Genomic DNA, 15,375 nt, shown 5'->3' on the forward strand with positions numbered 1-15,375 from the left:
AGTGTTCTGTGTCCCTGCTATGCAGGTGCTTGATATGTACTGTGTCATTAGATCACAGTGACGTTGTGAAGAAGGACTAATATCCCCATATCATGGTTGAGGAATCAGAGCCCCAGGGGCTGACGTCACCAGGATCACATGGCTGGTGTGAAAGAATGTGTGTTCCAAAATTTTACTCTTTGCAGGGCATCAGACTGCTGCTTTTAGGTGCTGGTTGTTGGGGCTGGCTTCCTCCTGTCCAGGTTATAAGCAGAAGCATGTCTTGATCTCGGTTCCCTGAGCAGATGCTGCCAAGATCCTGCCCCGTTCCTACAAGCTGCAGCTCCTGGCCCTGTCTGCAGGGGGCCTTCATGCAGGTGGAGGGAGACACCTAGATTGCTCAGGGATGAGAAATGGATAGAGAAAAGCACAAAACAGAATAAATTAGATGGGATAAGTATTTTGGAGTGTGGGAATCAGTGAGAAGACCTCATTGAAGAAGTGGTGTTAGAGCCATTCCTTTGGGGTGCAGGGTGACTTAGAAGGTGGGGAGATACCATCTAGGAAGGGGGTTTGTGCTGAGGACCAGAGGGAAGTGAGTTGGGAAGAGTGGGGCCGGGTTACAGTGGCCGCTTGCCGTCATTCCAAGGCTGCACCTGCCCTTCTGGTTTAGCCCAGGAGGCGTGGGCCCCTGGACTGGTCAGTCGTAATGGCCTTTTAGGGTCCTTCTGTCTGATCACATGGCATGGCGGATCGGTCATTTTATGATGTCCTGCTTATATTTTGCTTGCTTCTTTTGTTTGGCTTGATTCATTTTCTCTCTGTTGACAGAATCAAAACAGAAGCTCTGCTGAGGCTCATACCCTGGGCATTGTGGCTTTCATCTTGTCAGGTGTAGGATGGGCGGTGTTGGAATCAAATTGTTTGTCCGTTGGAGTTCTCAGCCCTGTCTAAAACTTGCAGGTCGCCTCTGAGTGTCCATTTCGGTGATCAGAGGGGCCTCTGTAATCTTAGGTGTCTCTTTCCTGCCTGTTACTGGTGATGTAACACTAAAGTTATTTGGAAATGGTCAGTTACTCTGAGATTCAGCTTTTACCATTTCAGCGATCCTTGATGGGACTCCTGAGCTCATAATTTTAAAACATTAAACAACTGGGAAAAATATAAATGACATTGGTGAATAAAATTAGTTGTATCCATAGTGACTGACTTGTAGTATTTTTTTTCCCCTGCCATTTTGTTCCTGTTAGGCTTGTAATTATTATTCTACTCGTCAGTCTTCTGTTAGCCAGCTGCGTTGCCACATATGTCTGCAAACGAGATCTCGGATTCATTTCGCTTCCCCTCTAAGTGTAGACAAGTTTGATGCTGTTACTGCTAGGTAATTTCTTTTTTAAAAATAGTCATTATTTGGCACATATAGAGTCGCGTGGTGACAGATGCCCTGTGGGAGGGGGCGTGGTTGCAGATTTTGAAGGAAAGTGGGTTATGTCTACACTGAAACACTGCCTGCCTGACACATAATTATTATAAATGCAGGAGAGGGCAGGGTAGCACAGTGGTTTCTAATGAACTCAGGACACTTTTCTGGCCAATTGAGTAAAACAGATTTTATTGGTGGCATCTTACTATAAGAAACTTATGCGACTCATTGTTTTTGTATTCTTGGTTCTAAGTAGCTTACTTTTATAAGAAAGCCTTCCTCAGTGATCAGTGAAGATAAATAGAAGAAAACAATAGAATGGGAAAGACTAGAGATCTCTTCAAGAAAATTAGAGATACCAAGGGAACATTTCATGCAAAGATGGGCTCAATAAAAGACAGAAATAGTATGGACCTAACAGAAGCAGAAGATATTAAGAAGAGGTGGCAAGAATACACAGAAGAACTATACAAAAAAGATTTTCACGACCCAGGTAATCATGATGGTGTGATCACTCACCTAGATAGAGCCAGACATCCTGGAATGTGAAGTCAAATGGACCTTAGGAAGCATCACTACGAACAAAGCTAGTGGAGGTGATGAAATTCCAGTTGAGCTGTTTCAAATCCTAAAAGATGATGCTGTGAAAGTGCTGGACTCAATATGCCAGCAAATCTGGAAAACTCAGCAGTGGCCACAGGACTGGAAAAGGTCAGTTTTCATTCCAGTCCCAAAGAAAGGCAATGCCAAAGAATGCTCAAGCTACTGCACAATTGCACTCATCTCACACGCTAGTAAACTAATGCTCAAAATTCTACAAACCAGGCTTCAACAATATGTGAACTGTGAACTTCCAGATGTTCAAGCTGGATTTAGAAAAGGTAGAGGAACCAGAGATCAAACTGTCAACATCGGCTGGATCATCAAAAAAGCAAGAGAGTTCCAGAATAACATCTACTTCTGCTTTATTGACTATGCCAAACCCTTTGACTGTGTGGATCACAACAAACTGTGGAAAATTCTGAAAGAGATGGGAATACCAGACCACCTGACCTGCCTCTTGAGAAATCTGTATGCAGGTCAGGAAGCAACAGTTAGAACTGGAAATGGAACAACAGACTGGTTCCAAATAGGAAAAGGAGTACGTCAAGGCTGTATATTGTCACCTTGCTTATTTAACTTATATTCAGAGTACATCATGAGAAACGCTGGGCTGGAGGAAGCACAAGCTGGAATCAGGATTGCCGGGAGAAATATCAATAACCTCAGATATGCAGATGACACCACCCTGATGGCAGAAAGTGAAGAGCTAAAGAGCTTCTTGTTGAAAGTGAAAGAGGAGAGTGGAAAAGTTGGCTTAAAGCTCAACATTCAGAAAACTAAGATCATGGCACCTGGTCCCATCACTTCATGGGAAATAGATGGGGAAACAGTGGAAACAGTGGCAGACTTGATTTTTTTGGGCTCCAAAATCACTGCAGATGGTGACTGCAGCCATGAAATTAAAAGACGCTTACTCCTTGGAAGAAAAGTTATGACCAACCTAGACAGCATGTTAAAAAGCAGAGACATTACTGCCAGCAAAGGTCCATCTAGTCAAAGCTATGGTTTTTCCAGTAGTCCTGTATGGATGTGACAGTTGGACTATAAAGGAAGCTGAGTGCCGAAGAATTGATGCTTTTGAACTGTGATGTTGGAGAAGATTATTGAGAGTCCCTTGGCCTGCAAGGGGATCCAACCAGTCCATTCTAAAGGAAATCAGTCCTGAATATTCATTGGAAGGACTGATGCTGAAGCTGAAACTCTGGTACTTTGGCCACCTGATGTGAAGAACTGACTTGTTTGAAAAGAGCCTGACACTGGGAAGGATTGGGGGCAGGAGGAGAAGGGACGACAGAGGATGAGATGGTTGGATGGCATCACCAATTCAATGGACATGAGTTTGAGTAAACTTTGGTAATTGGTGATGGACAGGGAGGCCTGGCTTGCTGCAGTCCATGGGGTCGCAAAGAGTTGGACATGACTGAGCGACTGAACTGACTGACTGACTGATAAGATATGGATCTTTAAAAGAGACAACTCAATAATAAAGACATTATCAGCAGCATGAATGGACCTAGAGACTGTCATATTGCGTGAACTAAGAGAAAGACAAATATATGATATCATTTAAATGTAGAATCTAAAAAAGGATACAACACTGCTGTATTTAAAATGGATAACCAACAAGGACCTACTGTATAGCACATGGAACTCTGCTCACTGTTATGTGGCAGCCTGGATGGGAGGAGAGTTTGGAGGGGGATGGATATACATGTGTGTATATATATACAGGGCTGAGTCTCTTTGCTGTCCACCTGAAGCTATCACCACACTGTTAATTGGCTATGTGTGTGCTCAGTCACTTAGTCATGTCCGACTCTTTGCAACCCCATGGACTGTGGCCCGCCAGGTTCCTCTGTCCATGGGATTTTCCAGGCAAGAATGCTGGAGTGGGTTGCCATTTCCATCTCCAGGGGATCATCCTGACCCAGGGATTGAACCTGTGTCTCCTGCGTCTCCTACATTGGCAGGCAGATTCTTTACCAGTGAGCCAAGCTAATGCCATCAGCCATACTCCAATACAAAAAAAGTTTTTGTTTTTTAAGAGTAAGGACTTCAAAATAAAAGTTTTTGCCACTGGTACCCACACATACAAAAAAAATGGTATAAACGAACTTATCTTCAAAACAGAAATAGAATTACAGATGTAGAAAAATAAGCTATGGTTACCAGAGGGTAATGGAGGGGATGGATTAACTGGGAGATTGGTATTGAGATATACACACTACTGCTACTGCTGCTGCTAAGTCGCTTCAGTCGTGTCCTACTCTGTGACCCCATAGACAGCAGCCCACCAGGCTCCGCTGTCCCTGAGATTCTCCAGGCAAGAACATTGGAGTGGGTCGCCATTTCCTTCTCCAGTGCATGAAAGTGAAAAGTGAAAGCGAAGTCGCTCAGTCGTGTCCGACCCCTAGCGTCCCCATGGACTGCAGCCCACCAGGCTCCTCCATCCATTGGGATTTTCCAGGCAAGAGTACTAGTATGTATAAAACAGATACTGTTTATGTTTTAAACACACACATATGTAGCTCAGTTGGTAAAGAATCAGCCTGCAATGGAGGAGATCCTGGTTCGATTCCTGGGTTGGGAAGATCCTCTGGAGAAGAGGAAGGCTACCCATCCTAGTATTCCACGGACTATATAGTCCATGGGGTCACAAAGAGTTGGACACAACTGAGCAACTTTCACTTTCACAAATGTATATATAAAATAGATTCACTTTGCTTTACACCTGAAACCAACAAACTATTGTAAATCAAAATACTGTGATAAAATTTTTTTAAAAATCAAGGCATTTTGACTGTCATATTTGGTGTGGCAGGTAGTACATGCCCACCAAATCCAGTCAAGTGTTGGCAATGGTCATTCTCTGCAAATGCCTCCTGCAACAAACACAGCTTTTGTGAGTTAAGATTTGAATTTTTGGAAAAGGGAGAGAAACAGCTCATCCATCAGGCAAATGACATTATAGTAAGTGGGCGAGGTCTAGAGGACCAGTTTCTTATTTTTAAATCTTTGCTGTGGCTTTCTTGGTAAGAAGCATCAGCCCTATTTGTAGGATAATTGATGGGTGTTCAGGGGACCAGAGTGTTTACTGTCACAGTATATTGTCCATTTTGGACGTGGATTGCTTCTTCAAGCGTGTTTTCTGATCAGCACCGGGAAAGCTGAGTTTACAAACCTTGTGTTCGTTTTGTCCAGAGTAATTTTACCTTCCAAATGGACCTATATGGAATAACTAAAAAGCCAGAGAATGTTTGTTATATTCTCTGTGTCATGGCTCATCCGGACCGTGGTGACATTTATTGTGCTTCTTACCTTGATAACAGTTCATTATTTGTGTTTACTGGGTCATGTGCCTAGTTAGTCAGTGGTGATCAGCCTCAATTTCCTACTTTTCTAGATCTCATTTCTGTCGACCAGTCTTTTGGTGATAATGGGAGCTTTGTAAGTGCGAGAGCAGATAAGTTTACAAGATAATTCTTTTTGTTTCAATGATTTATTACTTGTCGTTAAAAAATTTAAACCATTCTTGCATCTGTCAGAACAGAGTTTTACTCGACAGAAATCAGAATTAATAATATATATTGTCACCATATAGGAAGAGAAGTACATTTGCCCTCCCATCCTCCCAAATTAGGTGAATCAGTGTTAATTGCAAAAGCTCATGACTAAAGACTGGAGAGAAAAGGGTATAAATTATTTTTTGAAGTACTTTACATTTTCATTTGTGAAATCATTTTACTTTGGTGGTTTCTATGGAACTAAACTTGATAGTAATTTTCCTTTATGTTTTCTTGAGGCTTTGCTATGGAGGACTGAGCAGTTGTAAAATAGTTAGAGGACGGACTTGGTGGGGGGAAACAGTGACTTGTTGATTTGAGTTAGAAGCAGATAGCAATGAAAATGATTAGGTGATGTTAATTAGTGTTTTAAATAGCTTATACAGAATTGTAAATAGCATTTGTGTGCGTGCCTGTATGCTAAGCTGCTTCATTCATGTCTGACTCTTTTGCGACCCCATGGACTGTAGCCGTCTAGGCTCCTTTGTCCATGGGATTCCCCAGGCAAGAATACTGGAGTGGGTTGCCATTCCATTCTCCAGGGGATCTTCCTGACCCAGGGGTCGAACCTGCGTCTCTTATGTCTCCTGCGTTGGCTGGCGGGTTCTTTACCACTAACGCCACCTGGGAAGCATTGGTGTCCTTTAAAAACTTTCGTAATCCACTTGCCAAAATATAAAAAGATTTGGCAGAGGTTGCTGCAGACTGTTTCAGGTGTGGTTTGCCAGGATGCAGGTTCCATGCCGTTCTCTCAGGAAAGATGGGTGGGTACGTACCTCCTTCTAGGGGTTAGAATGTGCACGTGGTGGGGAAGTTTGGAGCGGCCCCTTAGAGTCTGAGATGGGGGCCCCAGACTGGGGTTACCGAGCCACACAGCAGGAAGAGCCTGGTTCCAGCACCGCTTGTTACTGTACACGTGAAAGAAATGAACTCTCTCTGTGGTTCAGCCACTGCTGTGTTTGGCTTTCTGTTTTCACAGTAAGCTGAGCTCTGTTCTGACAAATAAATGTGATAAACTTGGCTCTTTAAAATAAAAAGAACTCAGCACATGGCAAAAAGCACACTAAACAAAGTCAAAGCTGAAGCAGCAACCTGGGGAGAAGGTTGTCACAGCTCGTGTCTTCAAAATGATAGTTTTTATAAAGTGCTTCCAGGTAAGAAAAAGTCCCATGGCTTGCAGAGCACTGGCTAAAAGTTACGATTTCACAGCAAAAGGAATGCGTAGGGCTCATGAACATAAGAAGAAAGGTGCTTTTACAATAATAAGAGGAAAAGTAAAAGTAAACTGAGATACAGTTTTTGTTGAGCAGATTGACAAAATCCCCAATGTGTGATAAACAACCAGGTTCAGGGACAGAATGCCCTCACCCCTCGCCTCGCCGCACCCTCTCCTCCCTGCTTGGCTGCCCGGCCCGAGGCCTCTACACAACCTCCGTGCCCTTGGCTGAGAAGCCTCACCGTCTGGGAGCCATTGGCCCCTCATCCCCTTTGCTCAGATGTACTCTTTTCAGTGAGACCATTGTGCTCTGTTCAGTGAGCATGTAAAACGATCACAACCCACTCCTATTTTCCTTGCCCTACACTAACTTATTCCCCAGAGCATGGATTTATAATTTACTAATTTATTATATTTATTGCTTACTTCTTCTTTTATTTATTTTTTAGCGTTTTGGCCATGCCACGTGGTATATGGGTTCTTATTAATAATTTCCTGACCAGGGATCAAACCCACACCCCCTGCCTTGGAAGCGCGGAGTCTTAAGCACTGAATAGCCAGGGAAGTTAAGTGTATTTATTTTTGTGTGTATTGTCCAACCAGAATATAAGCCCCAGGAGGACAGGGATCTTTGTTGCTGTTGTTTCCTGGAGTCCCCTAGGCACCTAGAACAGCCCTCATTGAAAATTTGTTAAATATTTATTACATAAATAGACTCTACTAGCACAGCCTTGGGGAGGTGGTAGGCTCCTGAGTTACTCAATAACCACTCAGTATTTATCAGAGTTACACTGTCTGTGCCCTTTGACTCAGCAGCTGCACATCTAGTTACTAATCACAGTTACTCCTGTAGGTACAAGATCACTCATTACAGTTTTCATTTTATTTTTTAATGATTACATGCATTAGAAACCACTGAAATGATGGGCAGTAGGGGCTTGCTTGGCTCCCCGGTGGCTCAGCAGTAAGGAATGCCTCTGCAATGCAGGAGATACAGGAGATGTGGGTTTGATCCCTGGGTCAGGAAGATCCCCTGGAGGAGGGCATGGGCACCCCACTCCAGTATTCTTGCCTGGAGAATCCCATGGACAGAGGAGCCTGGCGGGCTACAGTCCATGAGATCACAGAGTGAGGCATGCATGAAGCAACTTTGCACGCACGCACACACGCAGGGGCTTGCTTAAGTCAGATAAGCCACATCTAACAAGAGAGCTATCTTTTGATGAAAAGACCTCTGCGTCAGCACACAGGAAGGAACGCCGTAGCATATGCCCTCTTCTCTATAAAGAAGGAAAGAGGATGGAGGGAATGAGTGTTTGTCCATCCCTGTGTGCATGAAGAAGTTCTAAATGATGCCCACAACTGTGGTAGAGAAATGTGGGGGCTTGGTAGATGGGGGAGATGGGTGGGAAAACTCAGTTCTACTCTTTACCTCTTTGTATTTTTCTTTTTATGAAACAAAATATTTTCAGGTCAAAAAATTAAACTAAAAAATAAAACTTGGAATGAAAATGGCACATGCTGTAGGTTTAAATATACTGATATCTTTAGGTTATTTGGCTGTGAAAAATCATTTTTAAAAGTGATTCCAGTGGGTGAAGAATGGTATTTTAGGTACATGTTTTATGATATTTCATTGTTCTTCAGGATTCTGAGACTAAGATGGGAACAATGTGCTTTGTGTGTTTTTATTTTTATTTATATTTGTTGGAGACAATCATCTGACGTTCTTGTCTTTTCTTTTCAGTCCTGATGATATTGGGACCTGCTGGTACATCCTTCTCTCCGGTTCCGTGTTCATCAAGGAATCCATGTTTCTTCCACGAAGCAGGTATTGTATAGACGTTTTGGAGTAGATGATTCATAGAGCTTGAAATCCTTTTGCAGAATTCCTCTCTGCTTTAATTTCCTATTCTACTGACACAAAGGAGGGCAGTACCTTGGGGTGTTGGTATGTAAATCTTAAGAAAGGACTCTGCTGTGCTGTACACACTGTTCCAACTTCTGTAATGAAGGGCAAGGGTGGAGAACACATCTGTGATATGCTCCATGAATGTGCCAGGCTAGTCGAGGTCATGTTTGTTCAGAGGAACTGGAGACTGCCTCTGTAACAGGGAGTCTCCTGCACATCTAACGAGAGGCTGAGGGGGTGCCATGGGCCCACGTGGGACGAGAAACCCAGCTGGCCTGGGCCGCCCCTGGGTCCCTGTGGTCTCATCTCTGGGACCCGTCCCCTCTCCCGGGCTCTCGCTGTGACTTTGGCTCCCAGGTGCTGACTGTTGATTTGTGACCTGTGTCACTGACATCCGTACCATTTGATCGCTGTGTCTGTGTCTTTTCTTCTGATCTTCAGGCCACAATCTGGGGGATGGGCCGGGGACAGCTGTTAACCTGGTTCCAATCAGCTGCAGCCAGAAAGGGTCAGGGCTCCCCAGCCACAAATGCAGTGGGTTCCTGAGGCCTCCTGGGACCACTGAGTTTCAGGAATTGTTTTTTTCCCCCTGACTGTATATTTTTTACAATTAAATATTTTAATTTTGTCTAAAGATTTAAAAAATTTAACCAAGTATCTTTATTTAAAATGACTGAACACATACTTTATTTAAATTGACTAATATTAAAGGGTAGCAATCCGTGCCCCTCCAAGCCCCACCTTCTATAACCTAACTCTCTTATAAACATATTATGATATATTCTTGATAAATCATTTCTGAATGGATGAGGGACACGTGAAGAATGTGTTTTATACATTTTTCTAAGAAAGAGTGAGCAGGATAGGGAGAGGAAGTTTTTATCAGCCAGGGGAGGTACAGAGGTGTGGGGATGTGCTGGGGTGGCAGAAAGGAGGGCCGGAGGCACCGCCTCCAATAGGAGCATCCCCCAGCCTCCAGCCTCCAGCCTCCCCACCCTTCTGGTGGCGGGCGTTACTCTCCTGGGAGAGTGGCCCATGAGGGAAGGAAGCACCATTGCCTGTTGGTTTGTTGTTCTTACAGTATAACTGATCCTAGTTGTGGGACGTTGAGGGTGCTGATGGGGGCCTTGATTGTCACAGAAGTCATAGTTGTAGTGGTATTGCAGTGATGAGAGAATGAGGCTTTGTCGGTAGTACTTTCTGTTTGCCAGGCATCATTTGGAAAGCTTTATATATAAATCATTTAACTTCATAACTGTCCCTTGAGGTAGGTATGGTTGTTACCTGCGTTTCATCACTGAGGAAATGGCAGTACAGGCTGCTGAGTGGTCGTCCACCTGGAATTCTGCCTGGGAGGCCTGGTGTGACCCTGTGAGAGATCTCTGTCATCCCTGGGATTCTGTTTCCCAAAGAGATAGAGAATTGACTAGAACACTCTTCTCTTTCCTTCACATGTAGGACCTACTATCTGCTCCCTTTCTGGGGGCTCTGACTCTATTTCTGAACTTGGAAGTGAGTAGAGACAAAAAATATTCAAGCATTGTTATATGTTAAAAATTAAATATAATTTTAATGTAAAAAATAATGGTAATTATCATATAAATGATCAAAGAGAAGGAAAATATTACCTGAAGTCTCATCCAAGATAGTGATCCTTTAATATTCTAGTCTTTTCCCATTTAGCCTTGCATGTATGTGTTCTACATACTTAATAAACAATTTAATGTCTTGCTAATTTCAGTTAAAGAGTTCATGTATGTGCTTGGCTCATAATGTCAGAAACTCTTTATAAAAGCTTACTCATTATGCATTTTGATGTCTGTTTAATGTTCAGTTACTTGAACTTTCCACAATCTGGTTAATAATTGTAAAGGGTAAGTTTTTGATACCTTTTATTATAAATAATGCTATAATGAACGTGCTTTGAAGTTTATGCGTCTTAGAACGGAGGTTAGCAACTTCATCATTGTGATACCAGGTCTGTTGTAGGATTGAAGTCTATAGACTGAGTTCCCAGCATGGCAGAGGAAGCCCGTGGCTGTCTTTCTTGATTGCCAGCCACCGTCAGCTTCAAGTGACAGCTTGTTGTAACTTGTGGAAAGGGAACCCAATGTTCTGAAAACTGCTGTTCTGTAAGAAAGAGGACTTGCAGTTCAGACCTATTCCGTGAACACATTGGCTCCCATTTCTAATTATTTTCAAAGATAACACAAGGTACTCTGGCTGTCAGATGCTGGCGAGTCAGGGCTGTAATGGGATGAGGAGGGACGGTGTTTCCGACTGAGTGACAGGCCAGCGCTATTTATAGGTTATTTCTTCATGTTGCACCTGGTGACCTTTGCTGTGTCCAAGTTGTTTGTTTCCTCTGGGGATGTTGCCTTAGGAACAGTCCTGAAGGGCCCTCTGCTGGTCCTGCCTTAAAGGTTGACAGTGAGTCATAGATGCTTCCCTGTCCAGCAAACACTGAGGTTTGGCCAAAGCATCTTGTGGACTAGGTGTTAGGAGCAGTCTGGTTTTATAAAACAGCCAGTTCATGGGTGACTCTCTCTGTTTACCATGTTTTTCTCACATTAGCCTGGAAATTGGTTATCAGTAACCTGACCATTCTCTTGAAAGTTTCAACTCATTTTGAAGGTAATTCACCCTAAACAGCTAGTTCTGTATCAAAACACTTTGAACAACATTGTCATATTTTTAACAAATTCTCCTGAAATTGCCTTGATACCACCCAGTGGGAAGGGTGGTGTCCATGAAGAAAATCTGCTATTTGGCTTCCAGATTTCATGAGCTTTATTGGATTCCTCAGTTGACATTTAGGCCAGCATTTTATGTGTTTATTTTTTATTTTTGTTTTCTTTTTAGACAGATGAGGATTGTTCTTTATTTTGGTTGTTCAAGCATGAGTATTGTTCCTTGATGAGATTTTTAACATTTGTGGAGCTCATGAATTCCTTTGTGACTGTCAGTGACAACATGTCCACTCTGCCGCACTGCAAGCCATGTCAGTAATGAGATGTTGTTTTATGAGTTTCGTTGTAAACCTGTTAGATATTTACCAAGTTTTGAAACATGGATATTTGTACAGTGGCTGTCATGTCACTTATAATGTTACACATAAAGCTAAACTCTTATTTGGAGTACAATTTGGGTTCTCGAAGCAATGTACAACATATCGTTATGTTTTTCTTTTATTTAAAATAAATTCAGTATCTTTGTATGATCAGAAAGAGGGTGAGCAAAGTAAGGCAGCGGTACAGCAGGGATTGTTCTCACTCTCCTTTAGGAAAAGGCCAGAGTGGACACTTGCCATAGATGAACATGGAAATGGTATAGCCTGTGTGTATTTTTCCAGGCCTATAAGCAGAGCAGCTGTGGTCACTAAGTGGTCCAGGCTTTGCCCTGCTGTTTACATCTGCCGTTGTGGTAGGTGGGTTGGTATATTTAGACAGTGACAGGCAAAGGGTAGTGACGTGTCTTAATGAAGGCATTTTTTCCATAAGGTTTTCAGAGGCATCATTTGCAGCTGCAGTGGGGCTGGTAAGCAGTGGATGAAAGTTATCTCAGCTGAAGATGCAGGTGTAGAAATAGTTTTTAAAGGAACGTTTGGTTTTCTGTACCTAATGGGCAGGGCAATATTAATAATGTTTATTGCCCTAATGTGCTCCAAATCCATGAATTTAAGGAACTGTAATAGCAATTGCTATATTCTTGAATTTTCTTAATTCTAAAATCGCCCCATTCTACAAATACCAAAGCCTGTTTATAGTAAAGTCATAGAAAAGTAACTTGGATTAATATTATTTTTTAGTTGCTGACCTCTTTGAAAGGCTGATAATTTTAGGTATTAAAGATAGGCCCGGACTGTTTCTAAACTTGCAACGTGATTTGGATTGTTTATAGAGAAGGACATAGTTTACCTAGGTTTTTGTTTGTTTGACCACATTACACAACTTGTGAGGTTTTAGGATGTTAGCTCCCTGACCAGGAATTGAATGCTGGCACTTGGCGTTGAGAGCTTGAAGTCCCAACTGTTGAACCACCAGGGAATTCCCTTACCTAGGTTGTGTATCAACTCATAGGATTGGACTCTTTTTCTATTAATATAAAAATCATTTTTACACTTATTTGTAAAAAAAAAAGTAAAAAACAGTACACTAGATGTTTTAGACATGAAGCTTTACTGTTATACAGATTCTTCTTGAATTTATGTTGGTCATAATCTTGGGACAAAAAGTAAATAACACTCCTACTAAAATATTGAATCTAGGGGACTTCTCTGGTGGTACTGTGGTTAAGACTCCATGCTCCCAAGGCAGGGGGCCTGGGTTCAATCCCTGGTCCAGGAACTAGATCCCACATGCTGCAACTAACAGTTTGCATGCTGCAACTAAAACCTGATGTAGCCAAATAAAACACCGAATCTGATTTTTTGAGTAAATTTAATCATAAAGGCCTCCAAGGAAGGGCCTTTCAATAGAAATGATCATGCATACCATATTTAATCATAAACAGATAATATTTTTATTGCTCTGACAGTTAAAAACTTTCTCTATTTTTAATATTTAGAGCAGTCAGTCAGCAGTCTCTACCCCTTTGTATCAACGAGGAACCAGACGTCAGGCTGAAGGAAAAGATAAGCCCAGACTAGCTGTGAGCCTTGGAACTTGGATGATGACAAGGGGAAGTTCATAATGAAAGCTGGGAGCCAAAAAGGTTTGGGACAAAGGCTACACAGAAGGGTAAAGGCTTCTGACGCATGGGGCTTAAGGTCTGGGAACCAGATTTTGTTTGGTGCAGATGTGATAGTTGAAGCAGCCTGTGCTCTGCATGCGGCATAAGAAATCCGATCAGTAACTGGCAAAGCGCTGTCCGTGGGAACGGCTGAACATTGAAATGCCATCAAAATTTAGGACTGGTTTACTGACGCTTTTCATATTTGTGGGTTTTCTCTTATTCTGAAGCGGGTTTGGTAGAGTTCCAATTTTGAGGCCTATTTCTGTGTTATTTCCAATATTAGTTGAAACTTGCATTAAGTCCTACTTACATTAAGCATGCATTAAGTCTCTATGTTCTGGCATCTACACGGAAGCACGGTGGTCTCCACCCTGCGGGCAGGCAGTTTAATACCTGGTTGGGGAGATGAGGCAGTCATATGTGCAACATGAAAAAGCTGCATAGGGATCATTAAATGGTATAGTGTGAATCAGTTTAGCTAAGGCTAAATCCTCTCAGAGACAAGAGTATTTTAATGTATGTAGAGGGTAGTTAAGGGTGGCTCTTTAGGAAGTGAATTTTATCTTAAAGAAAAAAAAAAGTAATGTATTTGGTTGTGCCCTAGTCTTAATCCCAGCACGTGGGATCTAGTTCCCCAACCAGGGATTGACCCTGGGCCCTCTGCATTGGGAGCTAGGAGTCTTAGCCACTGGACCACCAGGGAAGTCCTGAGGGAGGGAATTTGGAAGTGGGTTGATGGTTTAGACTGTTGGGCAGTGGTTGGAAAGGAGCTCTGGATGCGGCAGAGAGCACGAGTGAGAGCTCAGGAATACGAGTGAAGGAGGCGAGTCCGGGTCTGGGCAGTAGGTCCAACAGGACCTTGAGAACAGGATCATTTTTCTGGAATAGAAGTGCACCTCCAGGTATGGAGTAGTGAGTTGCCAAGCATCGGGGACAGTGGCAGTGATGGGAGCCCAGTTTACAAACCTGCATCACTTGGCTGGCAGGCCAGGGCCGCTGGTTGGTTAGGTCTCCGGTAACACTGGCAGGGGCTGCAGGAGGAAGTACAGCGTTGATTTGCACCTTGGTGGCTGTGTCCACGTACCGTTAGCACTTCCCTTGCATTGACACCAGGTACACCCACAATGTAAAAATTTAAATTATGCTAGGGTGCTTTCAATAATCACATTTTAAATTAGATCTGGCAGCTCTAATGAGGATAAGTGGGGAAACAAGACATTTAACTAATCAGTTCTGAGAGGCTGAAATAACTATTTTCATTTTGATTCCTATGACAAACAATGACTTCTGGAGATTAAAAATTGCGGGCCTCCCTTCTGCTTGCCAGTGTATGTGATAAGTTAACTGATCGCTTTGAGAACTCACTGATTGTTTTCAATAGTGAAAGGGGGTGAAACAATGGAAGAATGATTCTGTGTCTGTGCGGTAGGGACTTAAGGTACAGTTAAATATTCCTTATTCCACATAAAGGGCTGAATAGGATTAGAGCATCATATTCCAGAAAGGGCACAGATTTGTTTTGTCATGTGATGCCATATTGGAGATGGAGGCTGGCATTTTAAAAATAACTCCCTGGTGAATTATGTCATGGAAGGGCACCTTCACTGGGCATGAACTGTATCTGAAAGGTGTGAAGGGCAGTGAGAGAGTGCTGGAAATTGTCCATCACAGGTGAGGTTTACCCCTAGCATTGGCAACATCCCAACAGTGGCAGCACAGATGAAGCCCAGAGGGAGAGAGTGGTTATGAAAGGAGGGATGGGAAAATAGAAAAACAAAAGAAAACCATGAATCATCTTAAACTGCCACATTGAGTTTTAAAAATAATGTGCTGATCTTACATACCTTCTCACGTGGGGAGATACCAGTAACGTATAACAGGATTAAATGAGGCGATACATAAGCTTCTCAAAAGTTTTGTTTATAGCCAGTACTATTAGAAGTTT

General features: G+C 42.7%; 1 protein-coding gene across 6 annotated transcripts in view; it reads left to right on the forward strand.

Annotated features, from left to right (window-relative positions):
• RAPGEF2 (Rap guanine nucleotide exchange factor 2) overlaps positions 1 to 15,375 on the forward strand; it is a 262,263-nt gene that overhangs the window by 98,199 nt on the left and 148,689 nt on the right. For all 6 annotated transcript variants that reach the window (XM_081543686.1, XM_081543684.1, XM_081543687.1 and 3 more), the window contains exon 4: positions 8,532 to 8,615. In XM_081543686.1, the coding sequence (XP_081399812.1) occupies positions 8,532 to 8,615 (84 nt within the window). The remainder of the gene's footprint in view (positions 1 to 8,531; positions 8,616 to 15,375) is intronic.

This window comes from Giraffa tippelskirchi, chromosome 11 (assembly GCF_054371585.1).
Source record: "Giraffa tippelskirchi isolate mGirTip1 chromosome 11, T2T-mGirTip1v1.2.pri, whole genome shotgun sequence".
NCBI classification, from domain to species: domain Eukaryota; kingdom Metazoa; phylum Chordata; class Mammalia; order Artiodactyla; family Giraffidae; genus Giraffa; species Giraffa tippelskirchi.